General features: G+C 45.7%; 1 protein-coding gene across 4 annotated transcripts in view; it reads right to left on the bottom strand.

The window, feature by feature from the left end:
• The window catches only part of LOC144116313 (LIM homeobox transcription factor 1-beta-like), a 334,199-nt gene that overhangs the window by 192,251 nt on the left and 120,550 nt on the right, over positions 1–21,398 (bottom strand). For all 4 annotated transcript variants that reach the window (XM_077651054.1, XM_077651055.1, XM_077651053.1 and 1 more), the window contains one exon: positions 6,629–6,926. In XM_077651054.1, the coding sequence (XP_077507180.1) occupies positions 6,629–6,926 (298 nt within the window). The remainder of the gene's footprint in view (positions 1–6,628; positions 6,927–21,398) is intronic.

Here is a 21,398-nt window from a genome sequence, read left to right as displayed (position 1 = left end):
TTCTTTTTTTTAATATCTAGTACCAATCAATTTTTTTTTAAAGAAAATGACTTATAAAGCAGCAGAAAAAACAACCATGCCGCCGGTGGGATACGAACCCACGACCTCCGAATATCGCGTCCGGTGCTCTTACCAACTGAGCTACGGCGACAGCTGTCCAATCTGCTGCTTTCGTGGGTATTTATGTTTTGCGTGTAAGCGAGCCTTGAGAGTGTTCACCAGCGCTACCCTCGTTTATAGCGGTGGACGTAGCACGTCCTGTAATACCGCAAGTGTGACGTAGAACGTCATCTAACGGCGAGGGCGGAAACTGTGCGAGAGCCCTCTTATGCTACTTATGGCATCAAGACTGCCAGAGCCGACACTTCCGTTAAGCTATTAAGTCATTTTCTTTGAAAAAAAACTAATTGATTGGCACTAGATATTAAAAAAAAGAAACATTCCCCTATGCACCCTGATTTCGGTGACTGTTGGCTTCCTTAATATGTTTGTCAAAACGAGCCCCTCACTTCATTTGCCTTGTCTGCTAATATATATATATATATATATATATATATATATATATATATATATATATATATATATATATATATATATATATATATATATATATATATATATATTTATATTAGCAGACAAGGCAAATGAAGTGAGGGGCTCGTTATATATATATATATATATATATATATATATATATATATATATATATATATATATATATATATATATATATATATATATATATATATATATATATATATATATATATATATATATATATATATATATATCTGCTGAGTACGCCCACTGCAGGGCAAATGCCTCTCCCATGTCTTTCTATTAACCGTGTCCTTTGCCAGCTGCGCCGCGCGTGTGCCAGCAAATTATTTAATCTCATACGCCATCCTAACATTCTCATGCCCCCTGCTACGCTTGCCGTCTCTTGGAATCCACTCCGTCACCCTTAAGGACAAGCGGCTATCTCGACTTCGCATTGCATTCCCATCCCAAGCTGATTTCTTCCTTTATATTTCGACTGGGATGCCATTAACCCGCTCTGTCTGTACACAGAGCCCGGTAACTTTACATGTCTACAGAACGTATAACAGCCGTCGCGAAACGACTGTCCTTCACCAGGCAGAGAAAGAGGAAAAATCTCCCAATTTAAGAAAGGTTCCACTTCTGACTTCTTTAAAGCATCAGCACGTTCACGCTACCTCTGAAATCTCTTATCGATATTTTGTTACCAGGTATAGAAAGGTGGCCAAACAACCAGTTTGTGTAGACCGGCGCGTATGCCACTTAAAGGCGTAGTGAGATGCTCATACATTGCGTTCCTTCCGCACTGATGTGACGAGTGCTCACGTGCGTTTTCTGAGGCAAGGGCCATTCATTTTCCTAGTCCTGCATCACAGATGACCTCAGGACGCGTAGCCGCCCTGCAGCAGGTTTTTTAGTAACCACCACGCCCGGAAACATACGCACACAAGTATGTTATTCTGGAGTTCTGGGCACTGAGTACACGCCACCTGCGGGCTGTGCTTACCGTGTAGGAACTTGAGTGATACAAGCGCTGAGGACGGCTGCTCTGAGTAGTCAGACTTTTCTGTGCAGCTCTCCCTCAGCCTCTGCGGTTTTCTCATCGCGTGAAGTTCCTTTACACAACACAAATCCTGTGAGCAAAGCATGGCTAGCATTAAATTTGGCTTTCATTACAAGTGCACAGAAATGTCAGCCATCAATCACTGCTCGTGTATAGAGGACTCGCATCGCCCTTAAGGAACGTCAAGTAAAAAAGACGGAGAAGGTAACGATCCCAAGAAAACTAGTTCCAACAAAATGCCTTCTGGCACTTCACAAGAACCGCGAGAATGCCTCAGTTCACTGCACGGCACTATTACAGCCGAAACCGATAATCGGATTTGCCCTCGCACTTTCAATAGGACGGCAGCGACCTTCGGCTGCGGAATTCCAGAAATCTCCCGCACCTCTCAAAGAAGTCGGCACGGTTATTCGCGGGCATTTCCTATCAAGTAAGTAAAGGGGCAGCAGCAAGGGGCTGGCGTTGAGAATTGGTGACGCTGTAACGCTTACGCATACAGACTGCAACTGTATACCATGCTCTGTCGTCAATATCTAGGGGGGAAAAGTTTTTTTTTTTGTCTGCTCCTCTCTTCCCTACGCTCTCCCATTTCGCCTAAGTGCGTAATTCTCTCCTCACCCTCCGGGCTACAATGAAACGCTGCTTCTGACAGACCAGCGCTTATGGGACGCGAAGAAATGACGGTACATTTACCTCGATAAAGGAAGGGCTCCGGAAATTGCCTTCGTCCCCTGGAAGAAACGCATATGCAGGAAGGTGGGTGAAAGGAACCAATAGGTGATGACACGAAAGCGAGAAGGGGAGAGATAAGCAGGCCTAAGCACGCAGATTCCGGGAAAGTTCTTCTCGCCGTTGTCTTCCCTCGAAACGGCGCTGGTGGAAATCGTAAATCTGGCGCCCGCTCGAAGCTCCACCGCGTGCCTCAGCGAGCCTCGAAGCAGGCAAGATATATACGCCTGGCAACGCAGCCAGGTTATACGCGTATTTGGAGGGCGGGGATTACGGCGCGCTCGCGCTGCGCGAATATATTCATGGGGCCATTAGGAAGGCATGGCTCGGAAGCCATCGAGGCTTCGAACTCTGCGCGCCCGCTGCGCCGGGAAACGGTCGGAGGGAAGGACTGCAGAGGGCGCTGCTTTTGGGGGGCACGATGACTCTCGTCACAACACATGAAAGGGAGCAAAAGATGTTTGCATCGCCCGTAAACTTCTGAACCTGTTTTGCTCTCAGTGAGAAAAAATGCCTAAGTAGTGGGTCGCTATGGCGGTTCTTTATACTTGCGTACGCTGCCAGAAACCGAGCTAAGATGCGAGCGCGGTCACCGGGTCTTGCCAACCAGAGGTGTCGTCCCTTGAAAACGCCCAAGACACTTTCGTTTTTTTATGATGCTAGAAAGAAACAGCGCGAAAACACAGGGCTACCCGTTATGATAGTCCCAGTACAGTGCCTGTTTAGTGGGTGCGCGTTTCTACCTACCCCTTGTATGAAAACAATGCAGTCAAGATTTCAAACAATCAAACAATAGCCAACCGTGCGAGGTGCTGAGATAGTCAACTGTACGAATGTGGCTTTAGCAATAGTAAAAAGTGAAGAATGGATACATAAACGTACTGCCTGGAAGTGTTCTGTGAGATTTAGAAGTTGGGAAAAATTTTCATGTATTTTGCGGTTTAATTTCTCTGAAGGGTACCGTTGGAGCATAGCAGCGTGCAAAGAGTCCCTGTTTGGAGAGCATGCCTTCAACAGTAATTAACTATCGTTCCTGCTTAGAAGAATAAGGGTTCGGACGCTATGGATCCTCATGATCCTGCCTAGCTCCTAATAAACTATCACCACGAGTGATTCCGCTGAGCTGAATACTTCGGCAATCACGACAGCGTCATATCGCACCTGCCGTGTCAGCGAATGACGTAACCCACTGCGTGCGAGCGTCAAACTCGGTGGCATCAATGTCGCCGCACCTAACAAGGTTCTGCCGCCGCGGGTTTGGTTTTAGGCTTTATGGGGCTTAACGTCCCAAAGCAACCCAGGCTATGAGGGACGTCTTAGTGGAGGGATCCTTATAAGGTCGACCACTAAGGTTTTTTAACGCCATCTCACGCTACACGGGCCCTTGGCATTTCGCCGCCGCCGCCGTGGTCGAAGCAGCGAGCACCATAAGCGCAGCAGAGCCACCGCGGTGGCATTCCCTCGCTCTCTTATTACCTATTCTTATTACGGGGCTTGAATGGGGTGCGTTCAACGAAGTTTTTTCGTGCTCAACAAAGAACGTGTCAGCAGGGTGCAGACGAGTTTAGTGCATCAACTAGCTGCGCTTAGCGATGCCAATCCAGAGATGTGGAAGGCGGCCTGACGTTGGAGGGGCAGTTGACCGGCTGTATATTACTATTTATATAGTTGTGGTGAGCAGACAAGGGCAGGAAAATGCTCTACGCATGTTTCTTGAAATTGATATTGCATGCCGAAGTGCCTGTGATGACATATCTTCGGTCTGGTTGCACAGATTTCCAGGAATGTTAAATATATATGTATGCACGCATTTGGCTTTTGGAATGGCATAGTCTCATTATTCGTCGTCGCGTCATCTGTGTCGAATGCGACATGCGATTCGTGAAAATAAACAATTTGAGTTATTTTACAGCAGTGTTTGTTTAAACTTTGGCAGCACTGCAAGCTATGCACGATTGCTTTAAAAAAAAACTCGCAACTGTAGAATTCCATTGTGCAAGATGCAACTTGTCCTTGTGAAGGCTTAAGTCGCTCCAGCAAGTCTTCCGCTGCTTAAGGGCCCAAAACACTTTAGAAATGTTATTTTAAATAGGGGCACACACTCATGGCTTGGGTGTACTTATTCAAGCGCAGCGACAGCCAAGGTTTCCCTCATAAAAGCACGGAACAAGAGGCGCAGCGTGGCAAGTGACGGACCATCTATGGCAAGTGAGCATGCCACGAGTTCCTGAACGTTGCAAGACGGCACAGCAGCCACTGTGGTCTCACAATCAACCGACTGCCACGGTCACTGTTGGCACGCATTTTATTGTGTAACTGTAATTTAAATGAAGGTGCGCTTTGTCTCCCACGAGCCCCATAGCGATTCGATGCACTCGTGTCAAACCGGTGCTCTTCACTGCGTAACAGTGAGTGTCGGGGTCTGGCTGTTTCCCAAGATAATGTGAAGGATGCACGTTTCCCGTCCGGCGTCGTGAAGCGAGGAAGTGCTCATTTTCGCTCTCAGCGCAACACGAACGGGATACAAGACGAAGGACTAGCACAAACAGGCGCTGACTATCAACTGGTTTTTTATTGAAGAACGAAAAGCGTATAAATACAAACAGTGAACTACCTATCAATCAACGAAAGTTATCTGGAAGGCACGTGGGAGGTCAGACAGCTCATTTCCCTCTCGGATAACGTTATATAAGGGCTGCTGATACATTTTGCGCCGTTGTGGTAAATATAACAGCTTCCATTACCTCGCGTAGAAATTTATTGTTATGTCGGAACGCGAGGTAATGGAAGCTTTTTATATTTACCACAACGGCGCAAAATGTATCAGCAGCCCTTCCATAACGTTATCCGAGAGGGAATTGAGCTATTTGACCTCACACGTGCCTTCCAGATAACTTTTGTTGATTGATAAGTAGTTCACTGTTTGTATTTATACGCCTTTCGTTCTTCAATAAAAAACCAGTTGATAGTCAGCGCCTGTTTGTGCTAGTCCTTCGTCTTGTGTCCCGTTCGTGTTGCGCTGAGAGCGAAAATGAACACTTACCAACTCGCCCAAATTTCCACCTTGCTGAGCGAGGTAGTGCGCCGTCTTAGTCACCACTCACAATCGTACATTTATGAAGGAAACTATCGTGCACTGACACATCACTACTGATGGGAGCCATATAAAAATGGGATGTGCTCCTGGGAAAGAGGCACTCCAAAGTTTTATTCAAAACTAGCTTCTTTTAATTAAGTCACTTGAGGAAGAGTTCCATCTTGGAAGGCAAACTTGCGCAACACCCCTCACACTTCAGCTTTACACGGACATCATTTCAAAGAAGATATATATTGCCATGCAAGCAGGCTACTCTGCAATCAAGCAGGTATCGTAGATAGAGCGCAATATTTATGCAGCCATGAACAAGAGCTAACAGGATGCTACCTAAGTTCTTGTGCAATCGGGATGACAAGAACGTTATTGAGAGGTGAGGAAGCACGGAATGTTTATACGGCGAGCACCAGTGATGTTTTAAGTTGCAAACATACTGCTCGGCACAAAACCCGAGGCAGTTCATGTGGCCAAATCTATTCATGCGTGTCGCTTAAAAGAATGTTGCACTTTAATATTTACGCGCGGCCAGAACCGGTAGACTTCAGTCATTAAAGAGGGCTTTCCGCCTTTAGTATTGCACGAGAGACGATGTAAGAGGCGGAATTGCTGCGACACTGCCAATATAATTGGTTCCGGTACTGTGTTTCGCAAAATGGGCACAAAAGGCTCTTGTTGAACTACTGAGCTATCACTTAAGAAGTTCAAGCAATATATTCTTGCATAGCGCCATGAATTGTGCGGTTAATTACACTGAACCTTAATAGCACCCCAGATATTTATTTAAACTAGTAAAATCTGTTATTTTTTCGAAACTATACAATAAGCGCTAAGTTAACAGATGTCGCGTTTATTACTATAGGAATGTTGTTTGGGACTTGCGAATTACTTTCACAAAGAAAAACTCAACGCATAACGATTTGAAGTAACTGCAGCAAACGCTGGCACGCCTGGCAACTGGATCGTCCCAATGTCGCTAGAATTTATAAAGGCTGCTGCCTCAAGAACTGCACGAGCCTGCAGTTCCCATCAACAGGAATACTTGCGTGCGCCTGAATATGGCATTGCGTACTCAAAGGGGAAAAAGACTTGAGCAGGACTGCTGCCGCGAGCACGTAGCTTCTACTGGTGACATCGACTGCAGCCGCTCGCCAACGTGCTCAGTGCTTTTCCCCGCTATATAGGTGCGCCCCAAGTGCACTCACTTGTCGTAGTCGGCCTTGCAGAAGAGCTTCCGGTCCCGCGAGTAGCAGGACTGCTCGAGAGGAGCGTGGCACACGGAGCACTGGAGGCAGGCCTCGTGCCACGAGTGCTCCATGACGCGCAGGATGTAGCGGTCCACGATGGGCAGGCCGCAGCCTGCGCAGAGCGAGGCCGCCGCGGCCGACGGGTGGCTGGCGCCGCCGGCGGCCGCCGGTGGGGCGTCATCGCCGGCCACGGGGCACCCCGACGCCGCCGCCGACGAGGGGCTCTTGGAGCCCTTGCGCATGCGGCTGTCCGGACCTGCAGTTAATAAGGAGAGGTAGGGCTCACCCGGAGGCGGCAGCGTCTTGCGTTCCGTGCCACAAAGCGCTCATCTGCTCACCCCGACAGAGATTAAGTCCAATAGCGCTCATTCAACGAGGTTCTTGTGCCGTCAAGGCGGAAGGATCAGTGCCCAGCTTCATGCGTCATAGCAGAAGCGTAACTGTGCATTCTAAACCAACGGACCCACGCAATGCGCTCGACCACCTTCGATTACCTTAGGAAAAAATCGCGGCTGATTGCAGCGCTATGAAAAACATTGTCACAGCTTTTTCTTAACCGAAATAATTTTCTGGCCCCGTGGCCGCGATTGTAGGTTTTGAACGGTACCAAAACCAAGTCTAACAAACAATTTGTTAAAAACATATTTTTATGCATGACTGTGAAATTTATTTTTCATAAATAAAAGACATTACGTTTTTATGCGCAATAATTTGAATCAAGATTGTTCCATTTTTCCTTTAATGTAAAGCACGGTTAGTACAAAACTATGCGGTTTTGAAATTTTTATAAAATTTCATATTGTCCTAGTAGTCATTCCAACTACTTCTCAAAGTTCTCCAGAAGGCAAAGAAGCCAATAAAATTATTGCAGACGTCATAAAACGTAAATTATGTGAGAAGCATATTCTAAATGTGAGAAAAGTTGCTTTTTGGGGCATATTCTGCCGTCAATTCCATAGTGAGGCGGCCCGAATAGAAAATATTAGACTTCGTAAGATGCACAGTACCACTTGATCAATTTAGCAAGTTTAATGGGAGCTATTAAGCGAGAAGCTTATTTTCAATTTTGAGCAGCAACGCCTTAGTGCGGCTTTTATTTAAGTGCAGTATTCGCGGTAGCCGGCTTTACACGTGGATATAAGCAGCGGTGCTCCAAGTTAATGGTCCAGTGTTTGGGGTTGAAAGGTCGGTTGGCGTCTTTATCCGCGTTCCGACTCTTGAAACTTCTGAGTCGCCGAGAGTGACATACGTCCTGTATGCACAGTTGCGATGCGTGAAGGCTTGATGTGATGAAACTCCCGTGTTCTTCACAAAGTAGTGAGTTGAACTTGTTTTTCTTCAGCAATTTCTTGCGGAACCCAGAGGACTACGCTACCCTTGATAGTTCTGTCTGTCCCTCTAAATAGCTATTTGTACGGCCCTGCTGCTCGTATCCATAAGACTGAGAATGACCAGCCTTGACTAGACTACGCTGCCCTTGATAGTTCGTTCTGTCCTTCTAAATAGCTATTTGTGTGGTCCTTGCTGCTCGTATCCAGAAGACAGAATGACCAGCGTTGACTAGACTACACTGCCCTTGATAGTTCTGTCTGTCCCTCTAAATAGCCATTTGTATGACCCTTGCTGCTCGTATCCGGAAGACTGAGAATGACCAGCCTTGACTAGCCTGCGCTTCCCTTGATAGTTCTGTTTGTTCCTCTAAATAGCTATTTGTATGGCCCTTGCTGCTCGTATCCAGAAGACTGAGAATGACCAGCCTTGACTAGACTATGCTTCCCTTGATAGTTCTGTCTTTACCTCTAAATAGCTATTTGTATGGGCCTTGCTGCTCGTATTCAGAAGACTGAGAATGACCAGCCTTGACTAGACTACGCTGCCCTTGATAGCTCTGTCTGTCCCTCTAAGTAGCTATGTGTATGGCCCTTGCTGCTCGTATCCAGAAGACTGAGAATGACCAGCCTTGACTAGACTACGCTGCCCTTGATAGTTTTGTATGTCCCTCTAATTAGCTATTTATATGGCCCTTGCTGCTCGTATTCAGAAGACTGAGAATGACCAGGCTTGACAAGACTACGCTGCCCTTGATAGTTTTGTATGTCCCTCTAGATAGCTATTTATATGGCCCTTGCTGCTCGTATTCAGAAGACTGAGAATGACCAGCCTTGACTAGACTACGCTGCCCTTGATAGTTCTGTTTGTCCCTGTAAATAGCTACTTGTATGGCCCTTGCTGCTCGTATCTAGAAGACTGAGAATGACCAGCCTTGACTTCTTTCTGCCATGGGTTCACTCTGTCGTAACAGCGCGACGAAAAGGGCAGCTCAGCACCGTTCACCTGGTGGAACACTCTGCTCGCATGGACAGCGGCATTTGATACATTTGATAGCGCTTCTTGCAGCTTCAGGCTGAGGAGCGTGGGCGCAGCGGCCTTTGGTCCACAGTTACCAGGCGGGGTGTCCCGGTGCTCCTACTATGCGACCGCTTCATTTTATTTTTTTTTTTTGAAGCCGCGCCCTTGAGCAGATTTCTGTTCTGCCGAAGATGAAAGCGTCCAAAAATAGCGCTCCATTCTATTCGGGCAGGGAAGCGCGGCTTGTGGCCATGTTTGCACCGCGCTGAATTTAGAGCCGCACAAGCGCGCCGGTCCACAATTTGGAGGATTATTTTACCGCTTCATCACTCCGATTAAGCTTCCTAAAACAAACGGCGCTGAGCAACTTATTACATTTCATAATTTTCATTCGGACCACCTCACTGTGAAATTGACGGCTGAATATGCCGCAAAAAGAAACCCTTCTAAAATTTAGAATATCTTTTCTCACCCGGCTTACGCTTTCTGATGTCTGCAACACTTTTATTGGCTTCTTTTCCTTCTGGAAAACTTTGAAAAATAGTTGTAAGGAATACTGTGAGAATATAAAATTTGAAAGAAAATTTCAAAAATACTTAGTTTTTTTCACTTTTCTCCGTTTTATAATTAAGGAAAATGGAACAAATTCGTTTTGAAATTATTGTGTGCGAAATTCTAATACCTTTTATTCAGAAAAATAAATTTCATAGTCATGCGTAAAATATATTTCTTGAAAACTGTTTTGTCAGGTTGCATTTGCTACCGTTAAGATGACGGGTCCGGCACTAGAAATTTTTCGTTGAAAACAAGTTCGGATATTCTTTGTCATTGTCAGGCAATAAACTATGACTTTTTTAAAAGAAAAATTGAAGGTGGTCTAGCACAAAGTTTTAGGGGGGAATAAGCTGATAAAATGATAATTTCGCCATAACAAACACTTCTGGCAGATTGAGGCACCACGCTCGAAATGTCTTAATGAATCTGCGGCTGGATGTACTCTTATTCAATGTGCCCTATTCAAGCTGCTAGTGATTGCGTTGAACTTGTTGCAATTTCAGATAACTCCGGAACAGAACAAGGAAGTCCACATGAATGATATAAATTATTATTTTGTCGGCCCGGAGGCAATCAGCTCCGCTCTTCCTAGGAAAGGCGACCGTTTGAAGCATTGTAATTATGCCACATCAGACTTCAAAGGTGACACTGATGTGATGTTGCTTTTAGGAAGTAATATCGATATGAGGGTCCGTTGAATGGACCTCTATATCAGATCACCTTGCTGATCGATTCGCAAATCTTCAAAATAAGCGAGGGGTAGATAACATAATTGCTTACAAAAGATGATACCGGCTGAACATTGAACTTTCATTACATGATCACTTTCGACTTACACATTTTGTGCGCAGGCATGGAGTGGTTTTCGAAATTATCAGTGAGCAGATATTACGCCACTACCTATCGTCCAATTAAATAGCCTGTCTTCACACCTCGAGAGCGTGGAAGCCCATCTTTTTGGCTGCTGAACATGGAGGAATCGTTAAGCAACATCAGTTAAAACATCATGCGATCGCTTCAGCGTTTGTAGATCTCTGTCACGAAAACACTGCTGGCTCCACGGTGACCTCACAAAATTTTACCGATGTCCCGCATTTGTAATAAATACGCGAAAGACAGTTAAATGGCATGAACGGCAGAAATATGGGCCATAAGGAAATCAATGCTCAGGCGTTTGCACATTCTGCACGTCTGTTTCGGAGAACAGCTGGTTGCAGCCGATGATATGTCGGGAAAGGTGATGTCAACACTGGATCAAGTTTCCTCTATTCTTCTCCCAAGCGTCTTCGTCTCTTAAACGTAGAATATAGACAATATGCTGCATCTGATCGATTTTTGGATGCCGAGGTGGCCGTAGCCGCCGCTAGCTGAGCGTTATAAACCGCGGAAGTGCAACGCTTCCACCTTTAAAGCACTTCAGCCATTTCTATGTGTCTCGAGCACTGTCGACCCGCTGCAGGTCGTGCATTCCAGAGCGTCTCGTCAACACATCAGGCAAATAGGCATCCACCTTTGTCAGTGCGGACACCATGCTGACATATGGGTTGGCACGCGCTTTGTACGGCCTGCGCACGTTTCCTTTCTCGCTGCTCAACAATGGTGACGGCCACACTACAGTCGCTCCTCTGCAGACCACTCGAGTGCGAAGCGCATTGGAGCTTTTGCTGGTGGGTCGCGTTACCTTGAGAATATGCAGTCTAGGCGGAGGTCACAGGCCTGCACATGTTTTATGCATTATTTAATTGCGATTGCTGAATCCTTTGCTAGCAGGAATATGACGACAATTAGGTGTATTCTCGTCTACGAGATGGATCAGAGTTGAGCTCACGGAACACCCCAAGATTATTACTTCCACACTGCTGGGCTATTCGTATGTCAGGGTCTCAGGAGAACATGGGCGTGTCGCGAGGCCGCTTGACATAGTCGGCCTTTGTTTCTTTTTGCCGAACAGCCGACCCCTCACCCCGACCTGGACAGGGTGCAAGTCACCTATAAACGAAGGCCGTTCATAGCCCCTACCGATAATGTTTAATCACAAATGGTGAATACGACCGTGCATGCCCGCAGTGCGGTGACAGGACGCACGCCACCCAAGACCGTATATTATGAGAATGCGGTAGCAAACCTCCTCCGACGATACTCTTGCCAGCGCCCTGGGCGGAGGAATTGAACAAGCTCTTGGCCAGTTCAAGAAAACAACGCAGCTGGCCCTCATCACGCGAGCTCAAGAGGTTGCCCACAACTGAAGGCCACCCTGGACTCGCCCCAGCCCCAGCCCCAACTAATGCCTTCCATTTTGTGGCAATAAAATTGTAACCACCACCCTCCCGAACAGCCGAAAAGAAACGAAAAACTCCCGCCCAAGGTGACCGCTAATTGCTTCGGAGAAACGTTGCACATGATGGGTTTTTAAAACTCTGAATATTCACTACCGGTCAAAGGTTAAGTGGACTGGGAACCTAACCCTTTTTGGCACTCCATCAATTAAGCAAACCATAGGCTTCACGCTGTCAAGGAAAATAAATCTCCACGGGTGAACTGTAGAAAACGTTTATTTACAGTGCGCACACTGTTCGAGGGAGCAGCTTCTGCACTTTGTGCACTTGTTCCTACTTAATACTTGAAGATCGCACGAAGACATAAAATCTTTCTCTGCTCTTAGCAGCCGCGAGCTCAAATTTCTAACATTGTTGTCTGGAAGGCGAAGAGTGCTCATGAGTTATTCTCTTTTCCGGTTTACCACAGCCTCATCATTACGATTTTTGATTATCTGGTTAACAGCCTGCATTGCTAACATCTTATAGAAAGTAATATGGCTTCAATAAAGAAAAACGTTTTTCTGCCATCTAACACAGCTCCATGCAATCTTACAGCAGCACGCTTCTACCTGTCTACGCTTACAATACGGGAAAAAATAGTTACTGCAATAATTATATTGTAACACAATACAGCAGCTTCAGAAAAGACAAGAATCATTCGGAAAATATCAACTGTTCCTTGATAATTGCAAGAAAATCTTTTATATAAGTATACACAAGCAGACGTAGGCTCATTAATCCTGAACCCTTGTTAACTTTAATCGTGTTTAAAAGAGAACTACTTCACATTTTCACGGGGAATGTACGCCCATGCCGCCAACTGAGTAGAAGTTTTAACCAGCCAGATCTGCCCTCGTATTTGGCCGAAGCGAGGACAGCCTTGAATGTTTGTGACTATGCTTAATGGACGTCCGTGGAGGCATTCTTAAAAATATTCACACTATAATTTGAATGCGTGCTCATGCAATTAATGTTAGGTTATGCAACTTGCTCGTCTCTTATATTAAAAACTAATGATAAAGAGTGGGCTTTTTCAGTTCGCTTTACTAATGAAAAGGTCTGGGCTTCTCTGTGATCAAACATCTTGAGCACAGAAGCATACCGTCTGTTGTCTCCTTCTGTGCTCAAATATTAAGTTCAGTTCCGCGCGCAGTTTTTGTGACCGAGTTAAGACGGCAGATTTGACGTGACTGTACGAAATTGAACTTCACAATCTTCTAGTATCTAATAAGCTTTTTGTGTTAAAATTTTCAATCTCTTCACTAATAGCAGAGTTAACTATTATTTCTGTTTTTTGTTAGACATTATTTAGTTATGTTACCCCTTTTATGACAATTCAGTGGTTACCAGCCATTTTTTGATTGATGCTTATATTAGTGCTCTCATTGTGCCAGCAGCAGTGTAGCATAAACCTATTTCACTGCGCCAAATATTTCAATTATAAAGGGGTGCAAGCATTGATACAGATAAAAGCTGGAAACAAGTGTTGTATTTTGTAGAGCGGAGGCAGTGTCAAAATAGTTGTGCTGTTTCTTGAGCGTACATTGTGCCAATATTTTTTTTGCCTTGAGTTATCAATTTACGAGTTATGACCTACCAGTATGCTAATTTTAATACTGACGTCTCTATTGCAGTGCACCTGACAATAAGATGAATGCAGAGGTGCACAAGCGTTGTTACTCCTGGCGCTAAAGATCAACCCGGCATCTTGAAAACTTTACGAGTGCTCGTGACAGGATTCGCGGTATATTTAAATGCAGCTGTGGCACTGGGGCCAGTTCATCATTGCTTGATGTCCATCAAAGAGCAGAGTGTGCTATGTTATGCAGCAACAGTCCTGGCATTGGTCTGATTTTAGAGTCAATCATTATTTTGTAGAACTTTGCAGGGAAGGAAACTTTGCAGCGTGCAATGGACGTGAAGAATGCTGACCTGTTTCATTGCGCGAAATGGCAATGTAGTTTTTTTCTTCAAAAGTTACTGAAGTAAAACTCTTGCTTGAGCTAGTTCCTCCATGCTTGAAGATGTAATGAAAGCATCACGACGAACGAGGAGTGGTACCGCGCATTCTATACAGCATAGCCTTTGTGTCGTAATATGCCTTTCTCCAGAAATGGAGACTGTTCAAAGGTAGCGAGAATGGAATGCACCCAGAAATTCCCCTACAGGCACAAACTTCCTGCTGTTTATTCATGGGAACCTATTTCACGGGCAATAAATGCAGGAATAACGGAATTGACCCAAAATTACAGTGGCCGTTATCACTCGTGGATGCACATATAACTAACTACAAGCACACTGGCGTCTCAGAAATTGATTCGCACTACGGGCAACAAAAAAATAGCATAACAGACCAGACATATTGCTGCCACGGGCCGGGCCAAACCATAGGTACTCTAGAAATCAGACCACTGGGAAGGTCAGGTTTAAAAACAGTAACTCAAGTGCATAGATGACGGAATGGAAAGCAGCAGACAACAACAGGTGAAGCTAAGAAAATAAAATATTGTTTAGCAGCAAAAGCAAATTAAAGAAAAGATGGAGAGCTACTGGTACGCGAGAATGGAGCAGCGGGTTTGTTAAATCACATTTCATTCCTTCCCCTTCACTCTAGCTTGTTAGTTTCCATTTTGTCGATCTGTTTTTGTTCTCGTTTACTGACATGACCCTTCCAATAATTTTTCATCTGGGCTGTCTGGTTTAACCCTGACAACAATACGTCTCTTTTCTGTTAATGAGCACTTTTTCATTTTCCATGATGTGAATCTTTTTTCTGAGACTGTAGTGACCTTGTGATATCGCCAGCATATGCGAAAGACATACGTAGCCATGATATGGGGCATTTCTTGTTTTTCTTTTATATATTTCCTGTCATTTCACTTCCCCTTAATTAACATGGAAGCCTGCACTTGTGTTGTTTTTATGTGTCTTCCCTTGTCCTTGCCTGCTGTTCACTTTTCATACATGAAGTACCTAGCCTGTAAGCACATTCTACAGACTCTTTTTATTTCAGGAGTTTATTGCAAGTTATACTCTTTGTGTAGGTCAAATGTATAGATTTACTTCTCCCGCGACTGTATGGAGAAGATTTTCCAGTCCATTGCTGTAACTTGGGCGTAACGTGAGGCAAAATAAACACCGCGGCATGTTTTTTTTCACCGATTGTTCTGTGAATTGTTGTGTTCATTCTGCAGCGGCGCATGCGGCCAGAACTCAAGATGACACAGCCCTTAAACATTTTCCAATGTAACACATTACATGGCAAAGAAAATGGTGCAACATTTCAGCCTTACCAGTCCTTCGAGAAAGACATCTTGCAGCTTATGGGTGAACATCAGTCCCGCAATCAAGTTTACGTTAGAGAGGGGTATCAGTACCTTTGCGTAGACAGCACATGCATACAACCAGACAGTGCATGCGTACGCTACATAACAGGCAATCACCTCATACCACTAAGAGGGTAGCATTATCCATTCCCTGGTGGTATAAGCTGGCACCACAGGGGTGCAAACTTTGCTCCATTTCCAGCGGTATAAGTTTAGCCTTTGAAAATTAAGTTTGCCTTCTTAAAGTGCAAACTTCGCACCTTTCTTGCAAGGATATGTTAATGCCACCCTAAGACAAATATTTAGCCCTATTAGAAAGGTGTAAGATTATACCCAGATGGCTTACAGTTACGCATTTAATGGCAGATCAAGTTTAGGCTATCAGAAGCGTAACACTTACACTACGTGCAAGAGCATAATTACTTAATCTTCAAGGAACAGCGTAACATCACCTCTAAAAAGATGTCAGCTCAGCGACAAGTGAGTTATCTCTCCAAAAGACTAAGACAACACTTTTTTTAGACTGCAGATCTTTCGCAAAAAGAGGACTTACCACTGAAGAACGGCTGCTTATCGAACAAAGGCGCTCATCCTGTGCATCATCGATGTTTTCCCGACAAATCCTGTGCAGCCAAACCATCCGGCGAGCTGCGTTGTTTTGCCGCATGGAATAGGTTAAGTGTTCTCCCGTTGTCTCCACGACTGTCGCGCCCATAAGCGCAACACAATCTCGGCATCTGCCCAACACGTAAATGCCGTCAACGCTCCCTAAACGCTTCCCTGCTTACTACAAAAACAAAACAAACCTTGCGCTGATACCCGGGTACAGCGCCGGTGGCTACTGGGGAGCAAAAAAAGCGGGTGGAAACACGTGACCACACCGCCTCGGCAAATGAGGGGCTCGATTCTTCCGTGGCACTCTGGGAGAGGGGAGAAGCCAGAAGGTTCAAAGGTAGCCTTCACTTTTGGATACGGTCGTCGAACCCCTAGGGGCGGCAGAGAGCGTCACCCAGAGATGCTACCACTGCGTAGGCGGCTCCAGTCTGGCCGTTGCCGACGAATGTAACCATATGAAAAATTTACTTTCAATAAGGCGGGAATGCGACCTCCCGAACCTTCGAAGCTGCAGCGCACCCTTTCAGTGGACTACAAGCGTTAGCTGCATCGCCTATTTAGTTAACCGGTGGCACTGTAGGTGGCCGAATTGCAGGGAATCTTTTTTATTCATAAAAAAAGCTGTTTCAAGAATAGCATAACTGGTCGATTTTTGATACTCAGTTAAGTTGCGAAACTGATTTCGTTAGAATTTATCGGCGCAAAGCTACAGCGGCGCATGTTCATCTAGAGGTTCGGCGGACGTTTTAGCAGGAGAAATTACAAGTGCAGCCATTCACGCTTGTGTCTTCTGCGGCCCACAAAGCAACGGCACAGATGCCGCACAGCCCCTCCAAATGCCTGGAAAGCTTGCGTCTCTGATCGTCAACGCCTGTTGGTCGCACGCGGCGTCACCGCCCCGCTCGCTCACAAATTCCAGTCACTCTCGATGGGCCACTCGAACACGGCCCTCCTCCACTCTTAGCCTCTGTTCCGCGCCTACTTGAAACGAACACGGGAGGGACCGAGCAAGCAGGCACAATCGAACAACAGCGGGTATACGGAGGATCCACTTGAAGCGGCCGGAAAGGTAAAACTTTCCCTCTCTGCTGGAGCTCCTCAGGGGAAACGAGCACGTGAGTGGGACTGTGTCACCCTCTTTTCCATTTTGATCTGACCTGGCCTCGTTTGCTCAAGTTTCTATGGTCGTCGCGCCACTAAACCACTCGACAGTTCTGGTGAAGGTCTTCCAACCTGATTGTTCCTTTTACTTCCCACTCACGGGTGGTTCCCCATTCAAGGAATGTGTCATTTTCCGCTGGTTCCGGCTTTCCTGGTGGAAGACCACACTCGGATAAAAACTTGGTAGGAATGAAGCTCGCCAGTGGTGGTCGTGTCTGTGTATACCACTCGAAAATCTCGAGTGTTTCCACTGAAGCTCTAAGGTATTGCTGCCGGGCTTTAGAAGGTTCATTTTGTTGCTGGCATTCACTGAAGACGCAGCTCAAACCCTCAGCTCGCAAGGCTAGTATATGAACTTTGATGCGAGCATCCAAGGTCCAAGCGAAATGAAAAATGCTTCCTACGCTGTGTCGAGCCATGCGATGGAAGCCTGGTGAGAGGCTAAAAATGCGGCTGCTGTCCTCGGGCGGAAAGATCAAAGATTTCCTCGTACAAGTGCACCACGGTGACACTTGTCTGGACACACCGCGCCCGATGATGTTTCTGAGTGCTTGCGAGCAAAATTTTCATCCTCGAACCGAAGCTTCTAAAGGCTGATCTTTGCCAGGCGGAACCCAGGCTCCGTTGAAGGATTCTTACTGTGCCTCTTTTTATTGGTAACCGCCTCCCACTGCGTCAAAAAGGATGGCTAGCGATCAAAGGAATCCACCACGCTCGATATTAAAGGTACGGCTGACCAACTGCAAAGTGGTAGCAAAAATAACCGGGAAAGCAATATATGAAGTTAAAAATACGGGCAGTAATCAACCATCCGTTCGGTTCAGTACCGATTACTTAACGTTACCTATCTCCATCGCAGTTCGCGTGGATTTCACTGGCTTTGGACTGTCTCCTGAAAATCATGCCCCAGCTGGAGAACCGCATCAGCAAAGTACCATCACCATGAAGGAAACTTAGTGGCGCAAGGGCTTCAAAGGACGCCAGATAAGTGCCAATGCGGACGGAAAAAAGTGCCGATTCGTTGAACAGAAATTACAGTTATGGAAGGATAATACATAATGGATGCGTGAAACATTTTGCCACACTTCATGAACACAGATCACCTTAAAGGTAAGTGAAAATGCTAAGCTAGAGATATGACTACAGGTGGTGGCATATTCCGGGATCCGTGTAGTCATGAGCGCTTGTTAGAAGACCGCACGTCGCGCGAGGAACTCATTGAAACAGAAATGTTTGTAAGAGGTCTTACTTCGAATACCTTAACTCGGTGTGCATTCTTTAAAACACGCAATTTTTTATAAAAACGTCGATGCTCTTTAACAAAGCATTATTCAGAGAGAGAAGTGGATGATGTTGGAAGGTGAAGCAAATCACAACAAAAAGGTTAACCAGGCATAATGTGTACCGCACACACGGAGAGCAGGATAGAGGAAGCGAAGGAGAGCGAGAGTTGAAGACATCGGGCCAGTAGTAGACGCTAGTAAAATGCGATTGCAATCGGCCGCTCAAGTATGTGGCTTTGAAATATCTGGGTAGACTTAACGTGGCCAACAACTGGGGAGTCTCAGCTGCCTATTGTTGAAGCCAATGACTGTCGTGCAAAGGCCTGAGTATGGCGAAACAATATAGGCAAACCTTCAATCACAAACAACACAAGAATTTGAACTTTTAACTTGCTTGAATAAGTCGCGCCTACGAACCTGAGGGTGGCGTGGATTGCTTTCGTTGTATCGGAAGTTTGTAGTAGGTGGACTTGCGCTATTGCAGCCAAAACATGCAGTATGACAAGAGTGGCGTTTATTTCTTTAAACAGTGTGTTGCGCACGTCTGTTTTCTCAAAGCAGGCCCTATCAAGCCACTTGCTAAGCTTTCCAGCGCGGTCACCTGCGCCTGGCGAGTCGCTTTAGCGCTTTCCACGTACGGTGTGCACCACCTTGTGTAAAGCACTCGAGCAGCGCACTGTTCTCCAAATAATGCAACACCTAGATTCTTGGAGCAAGATTTGTGTGGATGCAGAGCCCACAAAATAGGTGGGATCCTGTGCTTTACGCGAAAGCCACCAGGTACAGTGTAATTTCAGTTTTGCGCACTGGACCGCGGCGGCTGCGTTTTTATGGAGGAAGAACGCTAAGGCGCCCGTGTGCTGTGCGATTTCAGTGCACGTTAAAGATCCGCAGGTGGTCGAAATTATTCCGGAGCCCTCCACTACGGCACCTCCTCTTCCTTTCTTCTTTCACTCCCTCCTTTATCCCTTCCCTTACAGCGCGGTTCGGGTGTCGAACGATATATGAGACAGATACTGCGCCATTTCCTTTTCCCCAAAACCAATTATTATTATTATTATCACTGGCCGCACGCTGCAGCAGCGCAGAAGGCAGAGATCCGGTTGTGTACGCGAAGCACGCCACGTGACCGGATGGGCAAGCAGACACGACTGGTGACGAGTATTCTCATACGGATGCCGTTGGTTGATCACCTGCCATTTGCGGTAGTTTCGCTTTCAATGCTGCCCCTGTTGCGCTCTTACTATACGCTTCTGCTTCCCCTTTGAGCCTTTTGCCCAGCCGGCAGTCAGATTCGCATCGATTGACTTTTAGCCTGCCCGGGCGCATGGCCGGCTATGAACTAGAATTTCAATGCCGCCTTTTTTTTTAGAAGGGGGGGGGGGGGGGGGCACACTTTCTTTGGGGGTGATCACGGGGGTGAGAGACGCTCTTCGGCGGGAACATTTTTCGACTTGAGGGCGAGTTTACTGCGCCTCCTCGTTCATTATAACCAAATGGTGCGGTCACGGTTGTTCATTTTATTTCAAACGCAGTGCCATAGCCATAATACATGCTTTGACGGTAACACCACCCTGGTTCGTAATATGCGAACGCTATTAATGAACTTGACTGTATACTTTCGCTGCAGCTCTCACTTCAACTATTAATGGCTTGTTGGTCACCCATGACGAAGAATTGCAGCGCAGCACTTAACACAGTCAACAGCGCTGCACACGAGGGCTCGCGTGCCAGTTTGTCTGCTGTGTGCATCCTTCATTTTATCACGTAAATTTAATTTTAATTGCTACAGCTGATGAACGGTTAGAGTAGCCGAACATTGCTTGCAGTACATCTTCTCTGCATTTATGATTAGTGTTTAAATACTGATGTAGCTATTCAATATCGCTTACCATAGCACTATAGCGGTACACTACAGAGGTAGTAGCATGCACCCCTTATCACAGTCGTCGGCGTTAATCTAAGATGCAGATTACCGGGAGAGAGTTCAGCTGTTCCAATCTTTTTAACCTTCATTAACGTTTTGCGCTCTTTGACTATCGTTAGACCGCTAGCGATGGATGCGAACGCAAATTTCAAACGCTTCCGCAGCGTTCTCAGACATGCTGTGCGGAGCCACAAAGCATTTTCTTCTCAGTGTTCGGCGATTTTTGAGAAGAGCGGAGCGTACACGTTGAGAAAGGCCGTCCCCGGCCAGGCGCCCTGAAACGCCCCGCATCCACGGTTCATTTGGCCGACGTCTAGAAAGCGTCGACTCTGCTCATGCTGACTCGTGATTAGACCTTTGTTCAAAGGGCAAAGGAGACCAGCTCAGAACATCGATGGCAATGCCTGGGTTAGTTACTTTTTTTCAGACATTTTTAACGACTAATCGATCTTTCATAACAGGCATATTGCTGTCACCCATGATTTTGCTCTTATTTGTAGAGTTCCCACGTTATTTGGCAAGGATTTTATACGACCTGCGCTGTGAAGGGTTAGCCCCGATTTTTCGCCCAATGGTGTGGCCACCTATATGGCCTAAGGTGGCTGTTTTCTAGCCAGGAAACTGCACAAGCTATAACTTTGATTTTCAAGAACTGTATCCTACTGGATAGGCTGATATTTTATGCATTCCAAAGTCTCGTTCAAGTGTTTTTCCTTTTCAATGCAAGCATACCATAGCAGGTTTTCCTAAAATTGTATATAAAAACATTTGCTTTCCGAAATAAATTTCATAACAAGACTAAAATACTGAAAAGAATTGAACAAAGTTAAAATTAATAACGACTGCGTTCAATTAGCTTCATTTTTATCTACTGAATAAATGTAAGTCACTGAATAAGTCCAAGCAAAAATGACGTTTCGAAACCCGTAAGGGTTCTGAAACTTGATTTTTACTTCGACTTGGTGAGCGACTGTTTTCATTTTTATTGAACTGATGCCTGACCATACGCACTTTCAAGGAACCCTTCACTGTTCTGAAGTATTACATTATATCTTGAACGCTAAAGTTGTTAGACGAAAAAAAAATTGAAGGAAAAGTCACAAAATAGGGTCATTTTTTCCACGGCAGGAAAATAGTAAAGAGGATACGGCTGTCCTCTGTAGCTCACGTAGATTTACACCAGTTCGCAAGCTG

The sequence above is a fragment of the Amblyomma americanum genome, chromosome 1, assembly GCF_052857255.1.
Source record: "Amblyomma americanum isolate KBUSLIRL-KWMA chromosome 1, ASM5285725v1, whole genome shotgun sequence".
Classification (NCBI taxonomy): Eukaryota; Metazoa; Arthropoda; class Arachnida; order Ixodida; family Ixodidae; genus Amblyomma; species Amblyomma americanum.
Note: the sequence above shows the minus strand (reverse complement) of the source record. Positions and strands in the feature narration are given on the sequence as shown.